The following is a 22,042-nucleotide window of genomic DNA, read 5'->3' as shown; positions in this document are numbered from 1 at the left end:
ATTACATGTATCGCACAGGCGAAGCGCACCTTAATGTGATAGTTTAAATGATTGATCGTTAGGATTTTAATATTAACGACCTTAACGACTAACCCATAGATAAACAACATACGTGGATCGTATGAGATGGCGCTTCGCTCCGATTTGTTTTGACAAATCGCGAATCGGCATTGCGTCCGCTTTTTCGCTTCTATGCCTCGAACGTCATGTCATGCAGACGTGTGTTCGCGTGTATCTTTCTGTTTCGCTCCCGTTTCACGTTTGCGACAGTTTTCGAGCCGCTTCGTTGTGTGTGTTGCATAGCTTTGTCGTTGTGTGTGTGAGCCTGTGAGCCAGCCTGTGTGAGTACTGTGAGTCTGTGTTCTGTGCATTGTTGTAACGGGCGCCGCGGTTTGTGGCATTTTTGAGTGCCGGTCGTCAAAATATTCAAAATTTTTTAGTAAATTAGTTGAAGTGTTTAAATATTACTTTCAAAAATAGAGTCACGAGCAGTAGGGACAATTGTGAACCTTATTATTCGTAAAAATGGTTATGAAACCTGGAAGCCGCAAATCTAGTAATAAAAATCCACCCGTATTAAGTCACGAATTTATAATACAAAATCATGCTGATATTGTTTCGTGCGTGGCTATGCTATTTGTGGTCGGTCTGATGATTCAGGTAACTCGGAATTGTTTTGTTTCAATTTGTTTCCATATGGATATGTCAAATGCCACGTCAAAATAAAATACATAACCTAGAAAACAATATGTGATTTGTTGCGATGTAATTATCAATTAAAATTATTATTTTAGTAATATAATCTATTAATTTATAGACCACTGCGCCCGTGGCTAGCCTGTTTATTGCCTTGCACCATAATATCAGTGGAAATGAACCTACGAGGGAATCCCCAAGGGGGTCACCTTTTCAATATGAGGCCGGATGGAAAGACGCTTGTGCTGTATTTTTCTATTCTTTGATCTGCACCGTTATGCATGCCATTTTGCAAGAATATTGTCTGGATGTGAGTTAAACATATGCATCATTTATATAAAGTGTCAATTTTTATATAACAAAAATAAAAACATTATTTTGCACAATCTTCATACAATTTGAAATTATTCTTGTTAAGGGGCACAACTAGTGTAACCGCCTAAAAAAAGGTGATTTTTGGGAATTTATATTAAAAAAACTACTTTATCAATCATTTCGAAATTTTAGGAATATATAATATTTATACATATATTAAAAATACATAGTAAAATTTTGGAAGAAAACAATTAAATATTTTTTAAGTTATCGTCGATCTCCAACGGCGCGACAAAAAAAAGGCCATTAACTGCTGCAGAGGTTTCGGCCTTCTACGTGGATGAAATTAAAAAAAAAAAATTCTCGTTAAATTAGATAATATTGTCTATAAAATGAACTACGATAAAGAAAGAAAATCAAAAAATGACAAAATGACGGCATTTTAAACAAAAAAGTCGAATTTTACCCAAAATTTTGGTCGTTTTTGGACTGCCGAAATTCAATTTTTGATCCGATCAAAAAATTGATAGTTCATTTTACGAAGAACTATATATAGAACATGTAAAAAAAATTTGATAGTGATCGGATCATTTGTTTTTGAGTAATCGCTGCAGCAAATTCGGATAATGCTGTTTCGAGGAAAACGCGTTTAAAGATTAAATGATCGTTATACTATATACTACATATATACTCTTTAAATAACTGTAACTCAAAAGCTATTTAAGATATCGATTTAAAATTTTAGTATATTATTTTTAAAGGTGTAACCTATCGAAATATGAAAAAAATGAAAATTTGATTTTTTGAAAATTTCACACTAGTTGTGCCCCTTAACAATACATCTTCGATCTCGTACGGTTTTTGAATAATTTTTTACAAACAAAATATATTAATTAAGCATTTACATGAAATTATAACTACTAAACTATAATTTATAAGTTCATGCAACTTTCCTCAAGGCTAAGTGCCACTTTCAAATAGTTAATTTTGCATTTTCTCGAAATTATAAACATTAAACTATAATTTGCTTATATCTACAATAACTTTTTCATTGTTTTGTCAAAATAGAACACTACAAAATGTATGTTACAATTCTTAGTATACAGGTTATGTCCATGATGGAAATATGTAGATAAGAAGGAATCTCCCCATTATATGACCAAAACTAAATTTTATGTGTGTGAGTTGGTTTGTTTGAAATATCAAAACAAAGAGCATCAATGTTTTTAAACTTGGTTTTTAATCAATGTTCATAATATAATTGACGGTGTAAATTTATCCATAATATTTTTTTTCAAGATCTTTAATTTATAAAAAAATTATAGTTAGACAATGGCAAAAGATGAAAATAAGACTAGAGATTAAATGCAAAGTTCTATCTGAACATACCAATTTTAATTTGTAGCTATAAAAAATACAATATTTAAAACGTTTTTTTTTATATTTTATCATTGAAATAATTTAATATTCTTATAATTTATTAAATATGTAATTAATATCAAACAGATATTAATTATATTAATATTTATTTTTTGTTTATTGTATTTGTTATTCATCTTATTAAAAACTGAAACATAGGTTTTTTATAGCGATTTTCATTTGGCATGGTTTTCCATATAAGAGTGAATTTTTCAAGTTACATGGTTTTTTATGGGATGTATCTTCCATGTAAAATGGGGGATAGGTGTATAGCAATTGTGCTAATACAACTCTTGAGCATTATTATTTTTTTTTCTTTTAGTTTATTTATATTCTGTCAGTTTCTCTTAAGCCATGATAAAACATTGTTTTTGTTTCATATTATTTTTTTATTATTTTTGTATAATGGAAAATTTGTATTCACAGAAAATTTCTAAAAGGCTACACTTGTCAAAGTCAAAACTATCTAAGTTTAATGAATCTGGGCAGCTCGTAGTTTTCTATTTGACTTCTGTTATTTGGGGAGCCGATGCTATTCTTAGAGAAGGATTCTTAGGAAACATCTCCGCTCTATGGGAAGGTAAACACTGCATTAATCTTTATTAAAATTCAACATTTAAAGTCATTATCATTTTAAGTTTAACAATACTGATTTATTTATTTGAAATATAGGTTTTCCAAATCATCCAATGGGATTTTTGATGAAGCTTTTCTTCATTTTTCAACTTTCTTATTGGATTCATGTTTTGCCGGAATTATATTTCCAACGGATTAAGAAGGAAGAATGGGGTGCTCGAATTCAACAGGCTCTCTGTGGATTAACTTTTGTTGGAGCGGCTTATTTCTTCCAGTAATTAGTTTTTTTATATACAATTTTGGAATGAAGTGTGACAAATCACTAATCGACTAATTTTATTTATCTTATTTTAGCTTGCAACGTGTTGCATTATGTTTACTTGTTCTGCATTATTTTTCGGAATTTGTATTTCATTCTGTACGATTGGTTGAAATTCTTGACAAGGATGAAAAAGTCACTTCAGGTAATTTTTTTTAAATTGTGTATCTTATAGGATTAATTATTAGTGATTGATCAATTTTTTCACCTAACAATATAGCCAATATTCTTAAAATATATTGATGGATTATACTACAAATTATCTAAATCTAATTAATAAAAAAAAAAACTATTGATTTGGCAATTAAATCAAAAGTGAAAATGTTATCTTGAAATTTCATGAATATTTTGTTGTTTTGAACCAAAAGTAATAAATGTGTATTCATAAAATTAGACACAATACTGTTAAAGAATTACAATTAGTATAGTGCATTTACGTAACTTATTGTGCATAAATTCTAAAGTTAATTTGTGTATGTTTTGCCTGTAATAGTATTTGTTGTTTTTCAAATTTAACATAATGTTAAAAAAAATTGAAACAAAAATTAAGATTATTATAGAATTATATATTTTTATATAGGATGCGCCATCAACATGTGGTAAATGGAATGGAAAGTTTTGTTTGTGCAATGAAGGGGGTCACTTGATCGATGTTGTTTTGTGAACCTAGTTGGAAAAAGTTACAAGGCTTTCAATTTGATAATAAAAGTTTATCAAAATTCATTGAAAATTGTTCAAGTTATTCAACATTTCCATTGACCACATATAAATGGCGTACCCTGTATTGCTCATTTAACATGGAAAGACTTATTTATAAAATTTTGTACAGTAAAATAATGAAGTGTCAGCATTTTGAGCAATTAAAATCTAGATTGAGGCTAAAATGTCATTATTTGTAATACCATTATTTATAGAAAATGTCTTTAAAATTAAAAATGCCTCAAACCAGTCGATAAGAGCCTAATAATTATGGGACTCTATAATGTAATCTATTGCAAAATAATCTAAGTAAATATCTACCTATCAAAAATATGATGTATTCTATGCTTGTTTACAGCTTGCAGTCTAGTTACTCGTCTAACATTTGTTGTTGTTCATGTTGCTACTATTACTTTATCTGTCTTGACCTTCTGGTATGGATTGGCTCAAAACATAGTTCCTGCACCTTATGTGTTGCGTATTGGATCTCTTCTTGCTGTTCTTTCTCTACAAGCTTTTCTGATGTTCACGTTCATCACAGGACAATTGGCTAGAGCACGCGAACAAAAGAGTGCTATCAGTGCTGCTTTTAATCTTAAAGGCAAAAAAGATTCGAAGAAGGATAAAAGTAAAAAGGATAAAGGTGAATAATATTAATATTATTATTAATTTATAACATGTTTAGATGTTAAATTTTGAATTATCTCAAGCATTTGTTTGGAAAGTTTTTTTTTTTTTTTTATAAAGAGATAACATACAATTATATATTTCCAAAACTTTAAAAGAAATATGCTTTAAAAATTACTTTTTCTTAATGGTGCATTCCTAATGGTGCATTGTGTTTATTTATTAATGGTTTTCTAGATTTTTTTTTATTAATGCAATGATAATTGGAATTTATTGCGTTCAGAGGTTTATATGTGTTTATTGTAAATAATATAATTTGAATCGATCAATTAGCTTCTATTTGCTTTGAATTGTTTGAATTTATAGATTTAATGTTCTTATTTTTCAGAAAGTATTTGTTTTTTTTTTTAATACATATAATCTTTCTTTTTTTAAAACTATTACATATTATTGAAAATTTTTTAGGTAAACGAGAAGAATCGGACCTTCCTGAGGTAGATCAAAACACGCACAAAAATCTTAGATCTCGATCTGCAGCTCAAGCTAAGGCAAAATAATTTATTTTTGTTTACCAGAAAATCATTTTGCGAGATCGTTTTGTTTATAATGTGAATAATTCATATGTTGAATAATTCAAACATTTTTAATCATACGAGTGTATATTTTATTCCATTCTTTTATTGATTTTATCATACTTTTTATACCATATATAATGTATCTTGTAAAATCATGTTGACCATTTTAAATACTATACTTGTTTCATATTTGAGATGAATGTGGGGATGTGAGAATTTGCAATTGTATAAATATATATTATATAGAACATATAATCTATTTTAATAAAAAATATGTATTTTACATGTATTGTTTTTTTTTTATCCTTTTATCTTGTATTTGAACTTTTATCCTGTAATTACGTACTGCATTGTTGAACATAAATTTATGATAGGTGAGCAGTAGTTGAATCAAAATAGATTATGTAAATAAAGTTGTATAGTATATTTACTTAATAATGAGGAATAACTTATTTTGTAGATGCAAGCACGGGCAGCTCCTCAGATATATTGAATAATTGGAACTGAAAACATGTTGGAGCAATTAATAGAGATGTGTTTACAATGAAGTAGCCTGCTTGTTTATCCTTTGAGCAATTTAAATTAAAAAAAAAACAAAATATTCCGTTAAAAAAAAACAATATTTCAAATTTAAATAAAATTAATTAATAGGTCAGGTTTGGTTCAAATTTATTAGTAAAATTGATATAAATTAATAAATTAACAATTACGAAAATGACTACATCAAGACAAGTGGAAGGAGATCGCAGACTTCTGCAGTTTAAAACTTATGAGGACTATTTAGATTCTTTGACAACAACTTCTGATCTTTGTTACTTGCAAAGTACTGAAGCAGCTAGATCAATTGCAGAACTCGGATACAGGTCAGACACTTGTATTATTATGATTTGTTGCCATGCGTGTATTTACTTAGCGTAATTTAGCTTTACGAATTGCTCGCTCGTTCTACCGTATTTAGAAAAAAAGGGTTATATGATAAAAAAATGTAAAAAATACTTATAATATAACTAACAGTAAATTTTAAAAAGATGACACTGTCTTGTCACTGCATAGATTTTTTGTAAGAATGAGCAACCTTTCTATCCCACGGCCTGCATTTTATTTTTAAAATTTTATGGTGGGCTGCACTTATTAAGAATTCACAAAAAATACAAAATTAAAAACAATAAATATTACATAAATTAATGCAAAACACAGTATTATTAATTTATTGATGAAAGAAAGCTGATGATATAAATAAAATTCTACTTTAGAAATGCTTGGCGGGCCGCAGAAAGGGCCGCATGATTCTCGTGGGCCGCGGGTTGCTCATCCTTGATCTATTCTATTCGTCACTTTAGTACAAACTGAGTTATTATGCATACAAACTACAGAGTACCTGGGAAGACAGCCGAGCGATATACTAGACTTACGTTGTTTTCAAGAGGAAACAGCCGAGCGCAAAGGGTTAAAGTCGCATTAATTGGTTTTTAGTGAAACAAAACTTCATTTCAGAAATAAACAGTTGAAAAGTTTATCTAAATAACTAAATTTCAATAGTTATTTATGTTCATGAAACTTACTTTAAGGGGGCTTCCATTAATTACGTGAGCCTTAGGGGATGAAAGGTTTGACAAAAAATCACGAAATTATTACGTGGGGGAAAGGAGGTTCTAGTAAGATATCACGTGTATTTAATTTTACCTCAATACAAACGAAAAGCCAACATTTTTCATAAACAATTCAAAAATTTTACGATTTTTTCTAGGTACTATAGTACCTATTATATAAAATAGACGTAATGTTTGGCGTGGGAGGGGGGTTGTAATTTTAAATATCACCAACGGGGAGGAGAAGATAAAAAAATCCTTATAAATCGCTCACGTGATTACGGGACGCCCTCTTAGGGGGTGTCCATTAATCACGTGAGAGAGTTTTTAAGGATTTTTGGACCCCCCCTCCCCCTTGGTGATCCATGGTGATATTCAAAATACCCCCCCCCCACCAAACATCACATGCATTTTCAGTTACGTGATAAAACTGTAATTTTTTAATTTTTTTTTGAAAATGTTTGATTTTTTTTAAAAAGTCAGTTAAAAAATAAATACACGTGATATCTTACTAGACCCCTCCCTCCCCCAGGTGATACTTTGTGATTTTTTGTCAGACCCCCCTCCCCCTAAAAACCTCACGTGATTAATGGATGCCCCCTAAGGCAAAGTACCACTCATACCCAGTTTGTCGTTTTCTTCAGGAGTTCGGGCGAAACTTTAACAAAGGATGCTTTTATTCGTCGCCTCGCTGCAGTAACGGAATATGTGTATCCCAGTCGCAAACATTACATATTGTGCAGCGAGGGAATGAAGAGTAACGAGCAGCTCCATCAAGAGCTGGCGCTAAGGGAGCGCTCGAATCGAGTCGGACTGTTGGCGGTACGACATGCGGCAGTTTATGATAAAAATTGCATAACAATATTCATTTTATTGGCATTTCATGTCAATCGGGTCGTATTTGTTGTCGGAAATGCAGTGAATATTTAAATTTTCATAAATTTGTGGAATATATTTTTATACTAGGAACTTGGTTTGGATAATTCCGAGTGCATTCATAAATTTTTTTAATAATTGTTGTGAAAAATTAAATTCAATGGACAAAACAAAACATTAGACGGCACACCGCATGGTATTTGCGCATGGCAGCAAAGGTATTTATTAACTTAAGCATTTCATCACTCTTCTCACACTAATGATTAGTACATATTTTGATAAACAAAATAAGGTTGCGTTTGGTTATGCTCATGGGTATTATCATTTTGCTCGGATGATAGACTACATAAATTCAGTGTAAATATTTTTTTTATATAGTAATTATACTCCTATCCTTAAATGGACAAGTAAAACAGTGGAATTAAATAAAAGTACATTAAACATACACAATATTTTTACCATTGTCAGATTTGAAATATTTAATCATATGTGCCCATAATTATGAAAGTGGTCTAAGTCATATATTTCTTGTTTCGAGATATTTAATGATTTGCATTTGAATAAATTAAAAAATATTTTTACATTATGCGACATTTTAATTTTTAATTTTATTAGTCTTACTTAATGGAAATTTATTATGAATATGAAATTTTGTGTGAATTTCATACGATAATATTGTTTTTAAAGGTCGAATTGACTTAGATCATTTTCAAAATTAACTGAATGTCATATAAATGACTTAAAGCAATAAAAAACTTTGAGTTTTATTTGAAACAATAATTTTATTGAAATAATTCGTGAGCATTTATTAATTATTTTTAAACGGTAATCCATTTTTATCATTATTTCGAGTATTTAAGATTCTTAAAATGTTCCTGAAAAACTGGAGGGATGTACGGTAGTAAACTCATAATATTTTTGTTTTTCTTCCGATACTGGTCTAATGCTGGTGTATAATGGAAGTAATTTAATATTTCCGTATATTTTTGGCCTTTCTCTTTTAGGTGAAAGATCCAAAACGTGAAATGTAGAATCATCTAAAGAAGTTTTATAAAACATAAAAAATTTTATAAGGTTTATTTTTCAAGAATCTGATCCATTGAATTTGTAGCCAAGAGACAGATTCGCCCGCGGTATTTTTTACTATTCTTGTTATTGTATCTTCTAATGATTTCGTTGAAATAAAATCCGGCTGCGACATTCGCTTTATCGAAAATGTATTGCTTCTTCTGCACTTTTCTATCAATTCATAATAATGCTCAGGGTTGTATAAGTAATTTGTGTTTTTCATTTTCATTTCTATCAACCCAAAATCACGATCATTCGGTAGAAAGGAATGACCTGATACCAAAATTTTTGACTTAGACCACTTTCATAATTAACACTAAATGAATTTCATATAATGTTGAAATTACAACCACTATCTAACGGTTCATTTTTGACAATTTCGTAAAAATTACATTGAATACATTTAGTTTAAACTAATGTGGTATGAAATAACTGATAAACTCATTTTTTTTAAATTTTGACTTAGACCACTTTCATAATTATGGGCACATATGTAACAAGATTTTTTTTAATCTTGGCCTTATGACGTAGTTCTCTGCCTAGTAGATGGTAAGTGGGTTTGGATAATCCTCGAGACTTTTGTAATCGTCTGAATGTATTCATATTTCATCGTTTATTGAGTATACATACTTTTGGGCAATTAATTTTTTTTGCCATTTATTTTAAACTGATCCCCATTGTACAACATATGTCCACATTGGATTAATAATAGGTTTGTACAAGTAAATTGTGTTGTGCATGTCAAGTTTTTATTTCTTCCTGAGGAGTCAGTGAAATCTCCTTCTCGCCTCCAAGTTGCTGTCTCTTCTTCTTGATGGGCTCTTTCTAGGTTAGCTTTTTATCTAAATGGAAACTCAGATCTTTTACCGTGTCTGTTTGTTCTATAATAAATAAAAGTTTTTCAGTTATTCGAGACGTAATGAAAGCAATATTTGTAAGTGGCGTAACTATAGGGTGGAAGGAATGGCAAAATGCCATGGGTCACCGATCCATAAAGGCTACGGCCCAAAAGGCTGCCCAAAATTATTTACATGGATTCCTGTAAGCGACGATTTTGATCCATAACTATGACGAGCATAGCCCGCGTACGATGGCTAGGCCAAATAAATATTACGGGCATAACCCGATACGGTGATCGAACAAAATGTAAATATTACGTGGAATATTTGATACGCAATTATAAACTTATGCAATGTGTTAGACGCAAGTTTTTTTTATTTTCTTATAAATTACAATCTGTCTAAATAAAAAGACATTGAGTAATTAGTTTGACAAATAACATATTAAATTTTAAAAGGAAAACTTAGTGGTTCACCTTTTATTAGTGTACTAAATTATATTATAATTTTGGTATAATAAAGGAAAAAAAGAAACTCAAGTATACATACAATTATAAACAAAGTACATTACACAGACTACATATACACATACATACACACACCTATTTTAAATAATATTGTATAACAACTTATTACTGATTAATATGTTAGATCTATTAATTGTATTTTTTTAAATCTTATATTATGTGTGGTGTTGTAAAGACTTGCAATCAGTTCGTTTGGATGGTAGTCAATTTTAGTCTTGAAATTATGGGCACTCTTTTTAATTTTTTCACTGATTGTCAGTGTATCCGTGTCTTGGTGAAATAGCCATGTCGGTACATACCTTGGCGCGGATATTGCTTGTCTGAATATTTTATTTTGAAATCGTTGCATTTTTTGTAAGTTACTGACTTTAGCAGCACCCCATAGATGGATGCCATACATCCAAACTGGTTTGAGAATAACTTTGTATAATAAAATTGTATTGTACATCGACAGTTTTAATCTAGTGTTAGGCGCAAGTATTACAAAATATTTATTTATACAACGCATAAATACAAAATTACTTTTGTGATAAACTACACACTGTATGTTTATTTTATACACACTGTATGTTGGATCAATGTGTTTTGGAAATGGCCACGAACGCTGCGGGAACTTGTACAATTATGGCCCAACATTTTTAAATCTAATTTGTAGGTTAAGGGGTTAATTATGATAGATTATTCTTCTGCTTTGTTATTTGATCACAGAATTCATTATCAGTACCACCTACTCCTGCGAGAAGGCCAGTAGTGGAACCATATACAACTTGTAATTGAGTACGCCGTAAAACTTCGTAGTTAAAATTAAATCGAGTGCAAAGTGACGATTTTTACTTAACAAGGACTGACAAAATATTTTGCAACGGGCTCCATTTGATCTGATTTTTACGGCCGAGTTTCAGTCGATAATTACTTACTAGTTGCAAGTAGCATTTTGCTTTAAGGCAAGTTATATGGTCTTTTCGATACGTATAAATAATCGATCCGAATAACAACGATCGAGTTGAAGTTTAGATATTTAAAGTAAAATATGTTCAATTTGATACTAGTTTTCGCATTCGTTAAAAACTAAGTGTAAAAAGTTATGAAATATCAAACATTTAGAAAAAGGAAACACGTATCTACGATCAAACTTACTTCTGTATTTGCACAAGGCTAAAATCAAAATTATATATAAATTATATCGACACTGGAATCAACCTGCTATGCATTTTGTATTTGCTTTCAAATTCACTGTAAAAAATTATAAAATAAATTTGATACTTATAAATGAGTTTTTCAATGTTTTCACATTCATATAAAACAAATTTCCTTTCAATTCCTCATTTACTTTTAGAATTACGCTGCATAATTTCGCGTTTAGAGAATGTACGTTTTCATAAAAATTTAGCGTCAAGTTGCTGGCAGGTAAACGCCGAAAAATACGTGTCCTTACCGCGTTCATCAAATGTATTTTAAGTGATTGAAATAGGTACAGCTGATTTTGAGAAATCGATAAATTGAAAAACTCATACACACTCATATCTTTTTCCAATTTTTTTTTTTTTTAATTTTATTTGGTCTCGCTTACTCTGAGCATTTAGCCACTTACAAACATTTTTATTTATTTACATTCTAATTTTTTATATCATTTTCAATCTATTTATGTATCCTATTCTATATTCTTAATTTTTCTTCTTATTTTCTTCAATTCTAGCTCTTTTTTTCAAATTTCTAATTCTATATAACTTCTAGCTTCATTCCATTTTTTTTCTTCATTCTTCTTTCAAGTTCCAATATTTCTCTTCTTACTCCTAATTCAATTCTACTATTCGAACTCTGTTATTTCTATTTTTCTTAATTTTTATTCAAATTCTATTTAAGAAATACAATTTTTATTTGATTTCAAATTAACTACACATATTTTTTTCCTAAATTCTAAATCATTGACAGTATTTGATTCGAAGATCCCTGTCGTGTGAATCGAACACGCTACCAAAGAGCTATGCTCTCCACTTTTCTAATTTTCGTATCAAATGATTCAGAATGACTTGACACATCGAAAAATCGTAAAATTAACAAATCGAGTTTAGGCAGCGTCTATTAATCATGTGGGGTTTTTAGGGGTAGGGGGGGGTTGACAAAAAATCACGAAATATCACGTGGGGTATAGTAAGATATCACGTGTATGTATTTTTACCTAATTTTTTTTTTAAAAAATCCAAACATTTGCAAAAAAAAAAACAAAAACTTCAAAATTTTTTCTCGTAACTAAAAATACATGTGATGTTTGGTGGAGGAAGGAAGGGGGGGTAATTTTGAATATCACTACGTATCACCAAGGGGGAGGGGAGTCCGAAAAATCCTTAAAAAATCGATCACGTGATTAATGGACGCCCCCTTACTGCCAGAATCATGAAATTCTGGTTCAGGAAGTTAAAAAATATATAAATATATAGTCTTAGCCATATTGAATTTAAATTTATTTATTCTTATAGTAATTTTATTACGATTTTTGGTAACAGACTATTATATTTCTGCGTCATTACACCAAAACGGGTTTTGAAATATCAGGATACATAGACTACGCTGAAAAATTAGTGACCGATGATTGGACGGACTTTTTCAAAGGCAATAAGCGTCTTTGGCCCAAGACCAACGATCTAGGGTACTACCACTGGCGCGTTGGCAGAAGTACTTGTAACGACACGAACAACTACAAAGTATGTTTCATTTAGAAATATTTTAATAACAATTCAAAAACCAAAGCATATAAAGTAGACTTAGCCGTAAAATAGACCAATGTTAAAGCTTAAGGTTTTTACATAAAATGGTTCTAAGACTGTCAAAATGCTATGTGGTTCTACTGCCTTATGCACAGCAAATATATAGCATATTGACAGTTTTTAGTATCATTTTATATGAAAAACGCAGCGTAATATTGATTTATTTCACGACAGAATCTGCCCCTTATCTTGTTCTTGAGAATATGAAGAAATTTATTTAAATATTTTATCATATTTTATTAACAGATGAAAAATTGAAGCATGTAGACTTGACCTAATTTGTGCTAGAGAATATAGAAAATAATTACAACATGAAGAAACATTTTATTAAGAATCATAAATTAAACGTTATATGTGCATAAAAATATAAAGAAGCAATCAAAATAAAACATACACTTATAAATAATTTAATAGAATAAAAAGTCGTATAAAGAAAGTAATTTATAAAAAAATTAAAACTGAAGAATAATTTTATGTTTTTAATTGATTATTAGTTCTAGACCATATATTGTTTCCGGCATTATGTTTACTATATAATTTTGCGCAGGCAATAGTAGACCCACACAGGGGACTATTATTCCAAAATCGTCACGATCGTCTAATCATTTGCCCGGATCCAAGTCTACCGTCTCCCGGAAGCAATACTACCCGTACCCGAATTTTTACGGACAGATATGAACACGTCGTTTTGTATGATCACGTAGTCCGTAGTAAATGCTGATACATTTCTGTTATCAACTATATTTATAATCTTATTATATCAAGGCTTATTTTAGGCAAAAGTATTAACGATAATTGTTATATATTAATTGTTACAATTGCCACAACTCGACATTTTATACTAACTTATTTATTTGCTCTAAATAAAATATGTATATTATTTATATTTTTGTTTATTTATTTTATTTCGTGTATAAATTAAAATCAGCCATAATTAAATTTGATGTTAAAGTTATAGTTGCTTATACCCGGACTACAACAAAATTGCTGATGGAATAGGTGCAGATATTAAAAAAAAGTTACAGTTGCTACCATCTCTGTTATTGGCAAACTTCTTGCTGTCAGTGACATTTTATACCTTATCCCGATATCTAAATATTGAGTTGTTTTTATTAACTTCTCGTAGGGTAAGTTATTGTGATCGTCCAAAAATCGAAATTGAAAACTTTCACATTTTTTCACGTTTTGAAGGTTTCTCAACATTTATCATACCTCAGGAAAAAAGGATGTGTGTGTGTGTGTATGTATGTATGCATACAATTTTTCGTCCACGTTTTCGGGCGCAGGGATCAACCAATTTAAATGGTTCGAAAAACATTTGATTCCTATTGATAGGGAGATGTACTGATAAGTTTTTGGCAAAGGGGCCGGTCCAGTCATTGCAGAAAATAGAAATCGAGTTTCTGAGAGAATGGAGCATCCGATTTGAATGATCTAAAGAACATTTGTAATGACAGGGAGAAGTGGTGGTTAGGTTTTGGCAACGGCAGGTCCAGCCGTTTTGGAGATGCCGTGCTCAATGTGCAAAAAATGGCAGTTTTTGAGAGAAATAAGCATCCGATTTGAATGATTCAAAAAACTTTCTGCTTGTTATGACAAAATAATTGCTTTAATTCTATAAAAAAGTATATATATATACTAAGATATGGTAGAACTTAGGACAGTAAAAGGAAGGATGAGTAAGTTAAATATGAAGTAATAGATCATTTCACATGATATTTATGGAAATTATAAATATAAATTATTGGTTAATTATGAAGTTTGGAAGTCTGAAATTATTGTACCAAAAGATGTCTTCAGTTGTTTCACCAGTCATTTTGACATTGATATTGTCACTATCAGTGCACCTTTCTAGAAATTGTTTGTGACTTTAATGAAGTCTTTGATTTTTAAGATATTTGCTTTTTCGTGAATATTGTTAGAAGTGAGGTTGTGCGTTACTGGGTCTCTTTTTTCTTCGAAAATCGGTTTTACCATTTTATTTTGAGAAATTTGTGTATTTGATATTATGTTGGCTAGTTGCACACCAAATAGGCCATCCATATAGAAGTAATGAGCAAATCATTATAATATAGGTTTTTTTCTTATTATGTAAATTTAGCCCGTTACTAGTTTTAAGTAGAGGATATAAAGATAAGAAAAAGTTTGTTTGCTTGTTTAATTTTGGTGTTTAAGTGTTCTGTAACGTTAAGCTTTCTGTCAAGTAGAATTTTGAGATACTTCACATTTATTTTTAATGGAATGGAATAATTGCTGATATAAACTAACCAGTTAGGTATATATTTGGGAATATCTAGCAATATTTGCTTTGATTCCATATGCGATTTTACCATCACTTTAAATATTGATCAATCAAACGAGTTTATCAATAATAATGAAGACCTAACGAATCGATTTCAAATTTGAAAAAATTACAAAGTATCACTAATCAATTCTTGGACAAGAACAAAATGAAAAAGCTGATGTTTCGAACAAATTTAGAATTCTTAAAATAAATGGCAGTCTTTTTAAAATAAATAAAAATTAATTTTTATTACAAAGATCTGCTCGATCAATCCTCATATCAATCCATGTGGTTTTGATCCTTTTGAAATGGATTTAGATATTTCGAATTCTACGAGCAGATAAGATGAATATTCTTCTTAACCACATCCCTTTTTAAGAGGCATCTCATCGGTTGGAATCTATTTAATGTATTTATTATTAGTTCTTTTAGTACTGATGATGCCATCAAATAACTGCTATATGTGGCTTACAAAAATCAAAGTATTGAATAACTCCTAATAATATTTCCTAAATTATCGTGGCTCAACGTAACTCATAATGCATCTATATAAAATAAATAAAATATGGTTTAGATTAAATCAAAATTTTTAATATATTAATTTGAATTATGTAATACAAATTACAGTTTACAGAATTACATATAATTTGTGACATCACTTGCAACATTGATCTAAAAATTTAATTTGAACATATGTATGAACTATTTCTGTTGTTGAATTATTGGACAAAGTTATTACTAGAATTTTGAAGCATTTAATATAGTATATTTAAAAACAACTGGTTCTTGAAAATGGGATTATTAGCCAGTATTTCTCTTTTATTCAGTACTATCGTACTTACTCTTGCGGGTCACCATTCCATTATCAAGCTTGAATTTCTGAAAAAGGAATGCAGCAAATTTTTAATGTAAAATAAAAATACGATTTTTATAAAAATATTCTTAATTCATAAAATTTGCAAGAAAAATGGCTTTCAAATACATGTTTGTTATAATAATGTCGTCATATAAAGCTATATCTTTGAAAATTTAGGTAAGTAGTTGCTTATAAAATAGTTTTATTGTGCGTTCAACATGTTTTGAAATAATTTCTGAAAAATATAATGCTATTTTATTTATTTGCCTAGTCAGTACTGACCTGTATAGCCTTTTGTACAGGATATTCCAAAAGATTTTGTGCTTTAACTTCTTCTTCAACTTTCTTTGCATATTGCAGGAAGAATTCGTCAGTATCTTTGTAATTGAGGTTCACATCGTCGAAAGCTAGGCCTTCCTTCGCTCTTTCTTCTCTGACCCGTGCGTTTAAGGCCTGCAATAAACAGTTTATTTAATTGCAATTTGTAATTTAAACTAGTGGGGCGCATGGCATCGTGCCTTAAGGCAAATTGCTGGAACTTTCCGTACCGTAATTAAACATTCGAAGAATGAAAATAATGAATAATTGTTTTGATTAGTTTCAAATGGATTATTACATACTGTAAACTTATAAGTGATTTTTAAATTGGGCGACGAGCGGTTTTTTATTAACAACTTATGTGTACGTTTACAAGAGTCAATTTTTTTTAAATTTGATTTTTTTTTGATAATTTAGAATTTTTTTCATAATTTAGAGATTTTTTTGAAAACATAAAAAAACGTTTTTTCTAAATATTTTGAAAATTTGGAATTTTTTAAAAATATTCGATCTTTTTTTGAAATTATCGAAATATACTCAAATTTTTGTAAGAAATCTTTTTTTTTCAATTGTTCAAAATTTAGTTTTTTTTGAAAATTTTGATTTTTTCATTTTTGAAAGTTTTCAAAATTATTTAAATTTTCTGTGAATGCATTTTTTGCACACAGTCTACTCAAGCAAATTTTTATTTGAATTAATCTATTCGGATGATCCGTTCTCTCAAAAACTGCATAACCGTTTTTACACCCGTTGCGCATCATACCTCCGAAACGGCAAAATTGCCTTTTGCAAAAACGCCTCGCAATCGAGTAAGAACCGAATGATTTCTCAATTTCATAAATCGGTTATTCCATACTGTCAAAAATGTCGAGGACATTTGTTTGAACCATATAAATAAACTTCAAAATTAAAAATCTTGGTACAGGACCCAAAAAAATTCACACAAAATGTGTACACAATGTTAAAATCTTTATAAAATATCTGATAATTTGATGTACATATGTCCAATAAACATTTTTGAAAGCCAAATGGCATTATTTTAACTTATTTTTATTGAGAGTCCATAACCGCTAGACCTGCCTCACCAAAAATTTAATCAAGATATTCATTTTGTTAATACAATAAAATGTTTTATGGATTATTAAAATCGGATGTTCCGTTCTCTTAAAAACTTTTCAAATCGGTTGATCGGTGTTCCCGAAATCGTCGACGAAAATTTGTATCCGCACACACACACATACATCAATTTTTTCTAAGGTATGGCAAAATATTCAGAAATCTTTGAAACGTAAAGATATATAAAAATTTTCATTTTCGATTTTTTTTGCGATTACTATAACTTACCCTACGGGAAGTTAAAAAATAATGCCTGGAAACCATAATCTGTTAATTGTTATATAAAATAAATAGTTCAAAATGTTATTTCAATAGTAAAATATAAATTCTTTTTGATTAAGTATATTATTTCCACCTTTCGAGAAATTCATGCAACTTGCTTTGGTAAAATGCCACTTACAACCACTTTTTTTGTACAGTCATAGTCTCAAAATATTCTAAAATGCTTTATGTTTGGCATTCTGGAATATTTTGTTTCTTTAAACATTTCAATTAAAATAGCACTTGATCATTGCTTTATACGCATTACGAATATACTCGCCAATATGCAATATTCTGCCACTTGTTCATGACGAGTATATTCGTCAATCACAGTCAAAAATAGATCGTTATAATATTATTTGCTTTGTAAATTATACTAAATGCAAATTTATATATCTAATGTTCTGTAATCCAATCAATTATTTTACAATTATTAAACATAATTTTTTGATTAATAGGCCAATTCTGCCATAAAATAAACCAACGGAAGGCTATGTTATGTAGCATTTTTTATATAAAGTGATACTAAAGTGGCAATTGACAAAATGCTATGTATTTGCTGTACCATCAGGCGTTTTACACATAATATGTAACTTCACTCGTATGTTATTACGCCACATCTCAAAGATGCACTTATGATGATGCTTTTTTGACGTTTGTACGTTTTCGGTTAGATTTTCACACAGCAACCACATTTTTGATAGTTTTTAGTACGACTTTGTATGAAAAATGCTACGTAACTTTGACTTGCCATAACATTGGTCAATTTTACGGCCCATAAAGCCACCATTTATTCACGAGTCGCATCGTGTCTTTAAACAAAATAACGCTCTGTCCCTAGAAACTGCGTTGGCAGCCCTTGATTGTAATACATTTCTGATTGATTTAAATTTAAATATATAACAGCGTAAATAAAAACGTTATTGAAATACTAACAATTTGTTCAGAGAGGATTCTATCGGTATTTTCTAATTCGGCCTGTCTTGCCAGAAGTTTGCGATATTCTATGGAATCGGTGACTTCGTGTTGTTTGAAATTATTTAGGAGATTCCATCTAGTTTGCATAACATTCTCATAATGCTGGGTCTTGTTTTCTTCTTGGCATCTTTCGAATGCTATACGACGTTCCTCGAACTCTTTCTTAATTTTTTCCTTCTTTGCTTGCTCGATGGCTTCTCGTCTAAGAAAATTAATTTAAAGGTTTGATATTTGAATATGATGCAAATGATAACTACATAATTAATTATATGGTTTGTAATAATATTGATATAATTGTTAGTCAGCAGTGACTAATGTTACCTAATATGGTGCCTAGAACTAATCATTATATTTGTAAAATATTGAAGAAGCTTTATTTTTTTATTTTCATTCATTCATTTTTAACTTTTTGGGGAGAAGTTTATTCTCACGAAAAAGTCCGACTTCTATACTTTCTTGAGGTTTTGAGTTACTCTTAATCGTTTAAGACCAAATTTGGAAAAAGTATCTGTGAGCCACTTTTTGATCTTTGACTTTGATCGTTGACGAGTTTAAAATTTAAGGTTAGTGTTTATTAGACCTCAGCGACCATCGGCAAAGCCGTTTTTTTTAAATTACCAGAAAAGTGTTTTTCGTTTATGTTTTAGCCAAAAATCCTGAATCGATTTCAAAATTTCTAAAACTGTTTGAAAGATATTGGGAATCGTGCTGATTTGTTTTTGGTAAAGATCGGCTGGGCCGATTTCTTTGTAATTAATAATTGAAACATTTTTTTAGACGATTTTTATTAAACTTTGACGGTAGACATCATGGTCAAATTTAACAAGTCGATAGGTACATGATATAAACAAACATTCTAATGTATTAAAGCCCCATAAAAAGTGATTAAGTTATAAAAATTCGTTAAAGTTTAGGATAATGGGTAGCGCTTTTAGGACATTCATAAACATGTTTGTGTACTATAATTAATATAATTGCAGATATTTTAACTCTGTTCAAAAAATATCAATTGAAAATTGCAAATCAATTGGTGGTCTTTGCAAAAACTGAACGTATACAATTGTAAGATTTATTTCAACTTATTGGAGATACGTACAAGGTTTGTCTTAATTGTGTAAAAGAGAGAAATGCTTATTAGAAATATAAATGGGATTGATGTGGATATTGTTTATTTGTTCTAATGATTATGTAAAAACTTTGAAAATTATTTTCAAATAAGGTGGCATTAACATCTACTTTTTAGCAAGCAGTCTTTTATATATTCGTTTTTATATCGGTTTTATAAAATTGATATAAAAATCCCAAGCAATTCATTTCAAATCTACTAACAATGTTGTAAGTGTTAATTAAAATACAGTAAAATATTAATGCCAGAGCATTGAATCTTTTACTTAAAACTTACTTTGCGTAAAACTTTGCTTCCTCTTTAGCAACTTTTTCTTCAAATGCTTCCATATCAAATGCATCATATGGTTTGAATACCTTTTTAGCCGTTTTTTCAGTTCTTGCAACAAATTCTTCAACTTTCTATAAATTCAAATATTTACCAAAAACTTAAGTTTAATATTGTAGAAGTATATCCAATTATTATAAAATATCACCTTTGTTATGGTTCTAACTTTTAGCTTATCCATTTCTTTCCTGGCTTCTGCATAAGTGTCCGCTATGGCTTCTTCGATCATGGCAACTTTTTCTTTTTCTTGTCTAAAATTTGTTTTTTTTGCACTTGAGTTTCAAAGTTTTCTATAAATATTTTTATATTATCTTCCTTTTTTTGCTTTTCTTTTTCTTGAACTGCTTTGTACTCTACCTGCGCCAGTTTGATGTCCTCGATTGCTTTATCTTTTTCTATTTTTTCATTTTCTTCGGCCACACGACGTCTTTCTTCCCCCACTGTTAGAAAAAACATGAAACTTATTTAAATTTTTCAATAAGTTAATAATTTATTGTTTTTTTTTTTGACTGATCACGACATTTTAGCTATTTGCGTTTCTGTACTCTACCGGATTCATCACAATTATATTCATTATATTATAGTTACATTATAATTTGGATAGTTTGTATCATTTTTTAGTAATTCAATGTTATATATATTTTAAAATTATTTATATGCCAAATTGACCGGTACACTAATGTATTTGAAAGTTCCAATCTTTATAAAATTCTTAGATTTGTTAATAAAACAATCTATGTAGAATAAATAAGTTTGAAGAAAATATTTTTCAATTTTTCTTTCAAAAGATTACTGCCGACGGAAGTGCAGTGTAAAATATTAAACAATATTTAAGTGGTATTTTGCCTTAAGGAAAGTTTTAGTAAATAATCGACTTAATAAGAATTGAGCAATTGTTGAAATTGTCACAATAAGATTTCCAATAGTTAATATTGAAAATAAAGATTCCGCTTTCCAAGAAAACCTATTTTTTTTAATTCAAGCGTTTTTTAATTGATGTTATTCACCTTACTTCTGTAATTAAACCACTTGTCTTAGACGTATAATATTCTAGGATAATTGTTTAGATCAAGTTCAAAAGTCATTAAAATCGCAAAAAAAAAATTCAGTAATAAATTACGAAGAAATGGTCCAGCCAGCCACCACTCTTTATCAAAATATAATCAGCACTATTTCCAACTTATTTTTTCGAACAGTTTTTGTACTTTCCAAATCGTACTAGATTTTCATAATTGCTAAGAAATAAATTTATTTGCAAATGATAAAAAATCGTCGAGTAAAACTAATCAATATGACTCCTTATCGATAATACGTAAAATTTGGGCTTACATACACACACATTTCGATGCCAAACGATACAGAATGATTTAGTCACTCAGAAGATTTGAAATGAGCAAATCAGATTTTCTGTCTAAAGCAAACTTTCTCGTGCGATGTAACTGTATTGTTAATTTTGAGATTTATTTGGTACTAAATTAAAATTACGTTTTTATTTATTACTAAATTAAATTATATTTAAAATTCTATAAAAAATGAGCTTCTTTGTGTGTTAATATTTTTATATTAAGTAAATTAATGAGCCAAATCTGCCGTAAAATAGACGAATGTTAATGCAACGCTGCTTTCTTCATATAAAATAGTACTAAAAACGGCGAAAATGCAATGTTATTTACTGGGCAATTTTGGATATAAAACCTAACATAGAAAATGCACGAAATTACTTGGGCGTTTTGGATATAAAATCTAACATAGAAAATGCACGAAGATCAAAAAAAGAATGTTATACATAACTAAACTGCATCATTTCTGATGTGCTATAAAAACACATATGAGAAGTTAGATTTTATGTGAAAAAATGTCTTCATCGCACAGCAAATATAGCATTT

The 22,042-nt window shown here is 29.5% G+C and overlaps 3 protein-coding genes across 3 annotated transcripts in view; all 3 read left to right on the top strand.

The window, feature by feature from the left end:
• LOC113376684 overlaps window positions 1-22,042 on the top strand; it is an 85,527-nt gene that overhangs the window by 16,941 nt on the left and 46,544 nt on the right. The gene's annotated exons all lie outside the window — the stretch shown is intronic.
• On the top strand, window positions 246-5,428 carry LOC113376686 (translocating chain-associated membrane protein 1-like). The gene is made up of 7 exons (XM_026616696.1): window positions 246-660; window positions 818-1,006; window positions 2,857-3,010; window positions 3,103-3,280; window positions 3,361-3,470; window positions 4,383-4,667; window positions 5,117-5,428. Exons 1-7 carry the CDS (start codon window positions 526-528, stop codon window positions 5,206-5,208), a joined length of 1,143 nt encoding a protein of 380 aa, XP_026472481.1. The 5' UTR covers window positions 246-525; the 3' UTR covers window positions 5,209-5,428.
• On the top strand, window positions 7,568-13,714 carry LOC113376687 (uncharacterized protein C4orf22 homolog). Its single transcript, XM_026616697.1, has 3 exons — window positions 7,568-7,909; window positions 12,630-12,827; window positions 13,438-13,714. Exons 1-3 carry the CDS (start codon window positions 7,898-7,900, stop codon window positions 13,609-13,611), a joined length of 384 nt encoding a protein of 127 aa, XP_026472482.1. The 5' UTR covers window positions 7,568-7,897; the 3' UTR covers window positions 13,612-13,714.

The sequence above is a fragment of the Ctenocephalides felis genome, unplaced genomic scaffold (assembly GCF_003426905.1).
Source record: "Ctenocephalides felis isolate EL2017-DRISC unplaced genomic scaffold, ASM342690v1 CF-g0.4_SCAFFOLD_01886, whole genome shotgun sequence".
In the NCBI taxonomy this organism is placed as follows: domain Eukaryota; kingdom Metazoa; phylum Arthropoda; class Insecta; order Siphonaptera; family Pulicidae; genus Ctenocephalides; species Ctenocephalides felis.
This window is presented reverse-complemented; position numbering and strand designations above follow the sequence as displayed.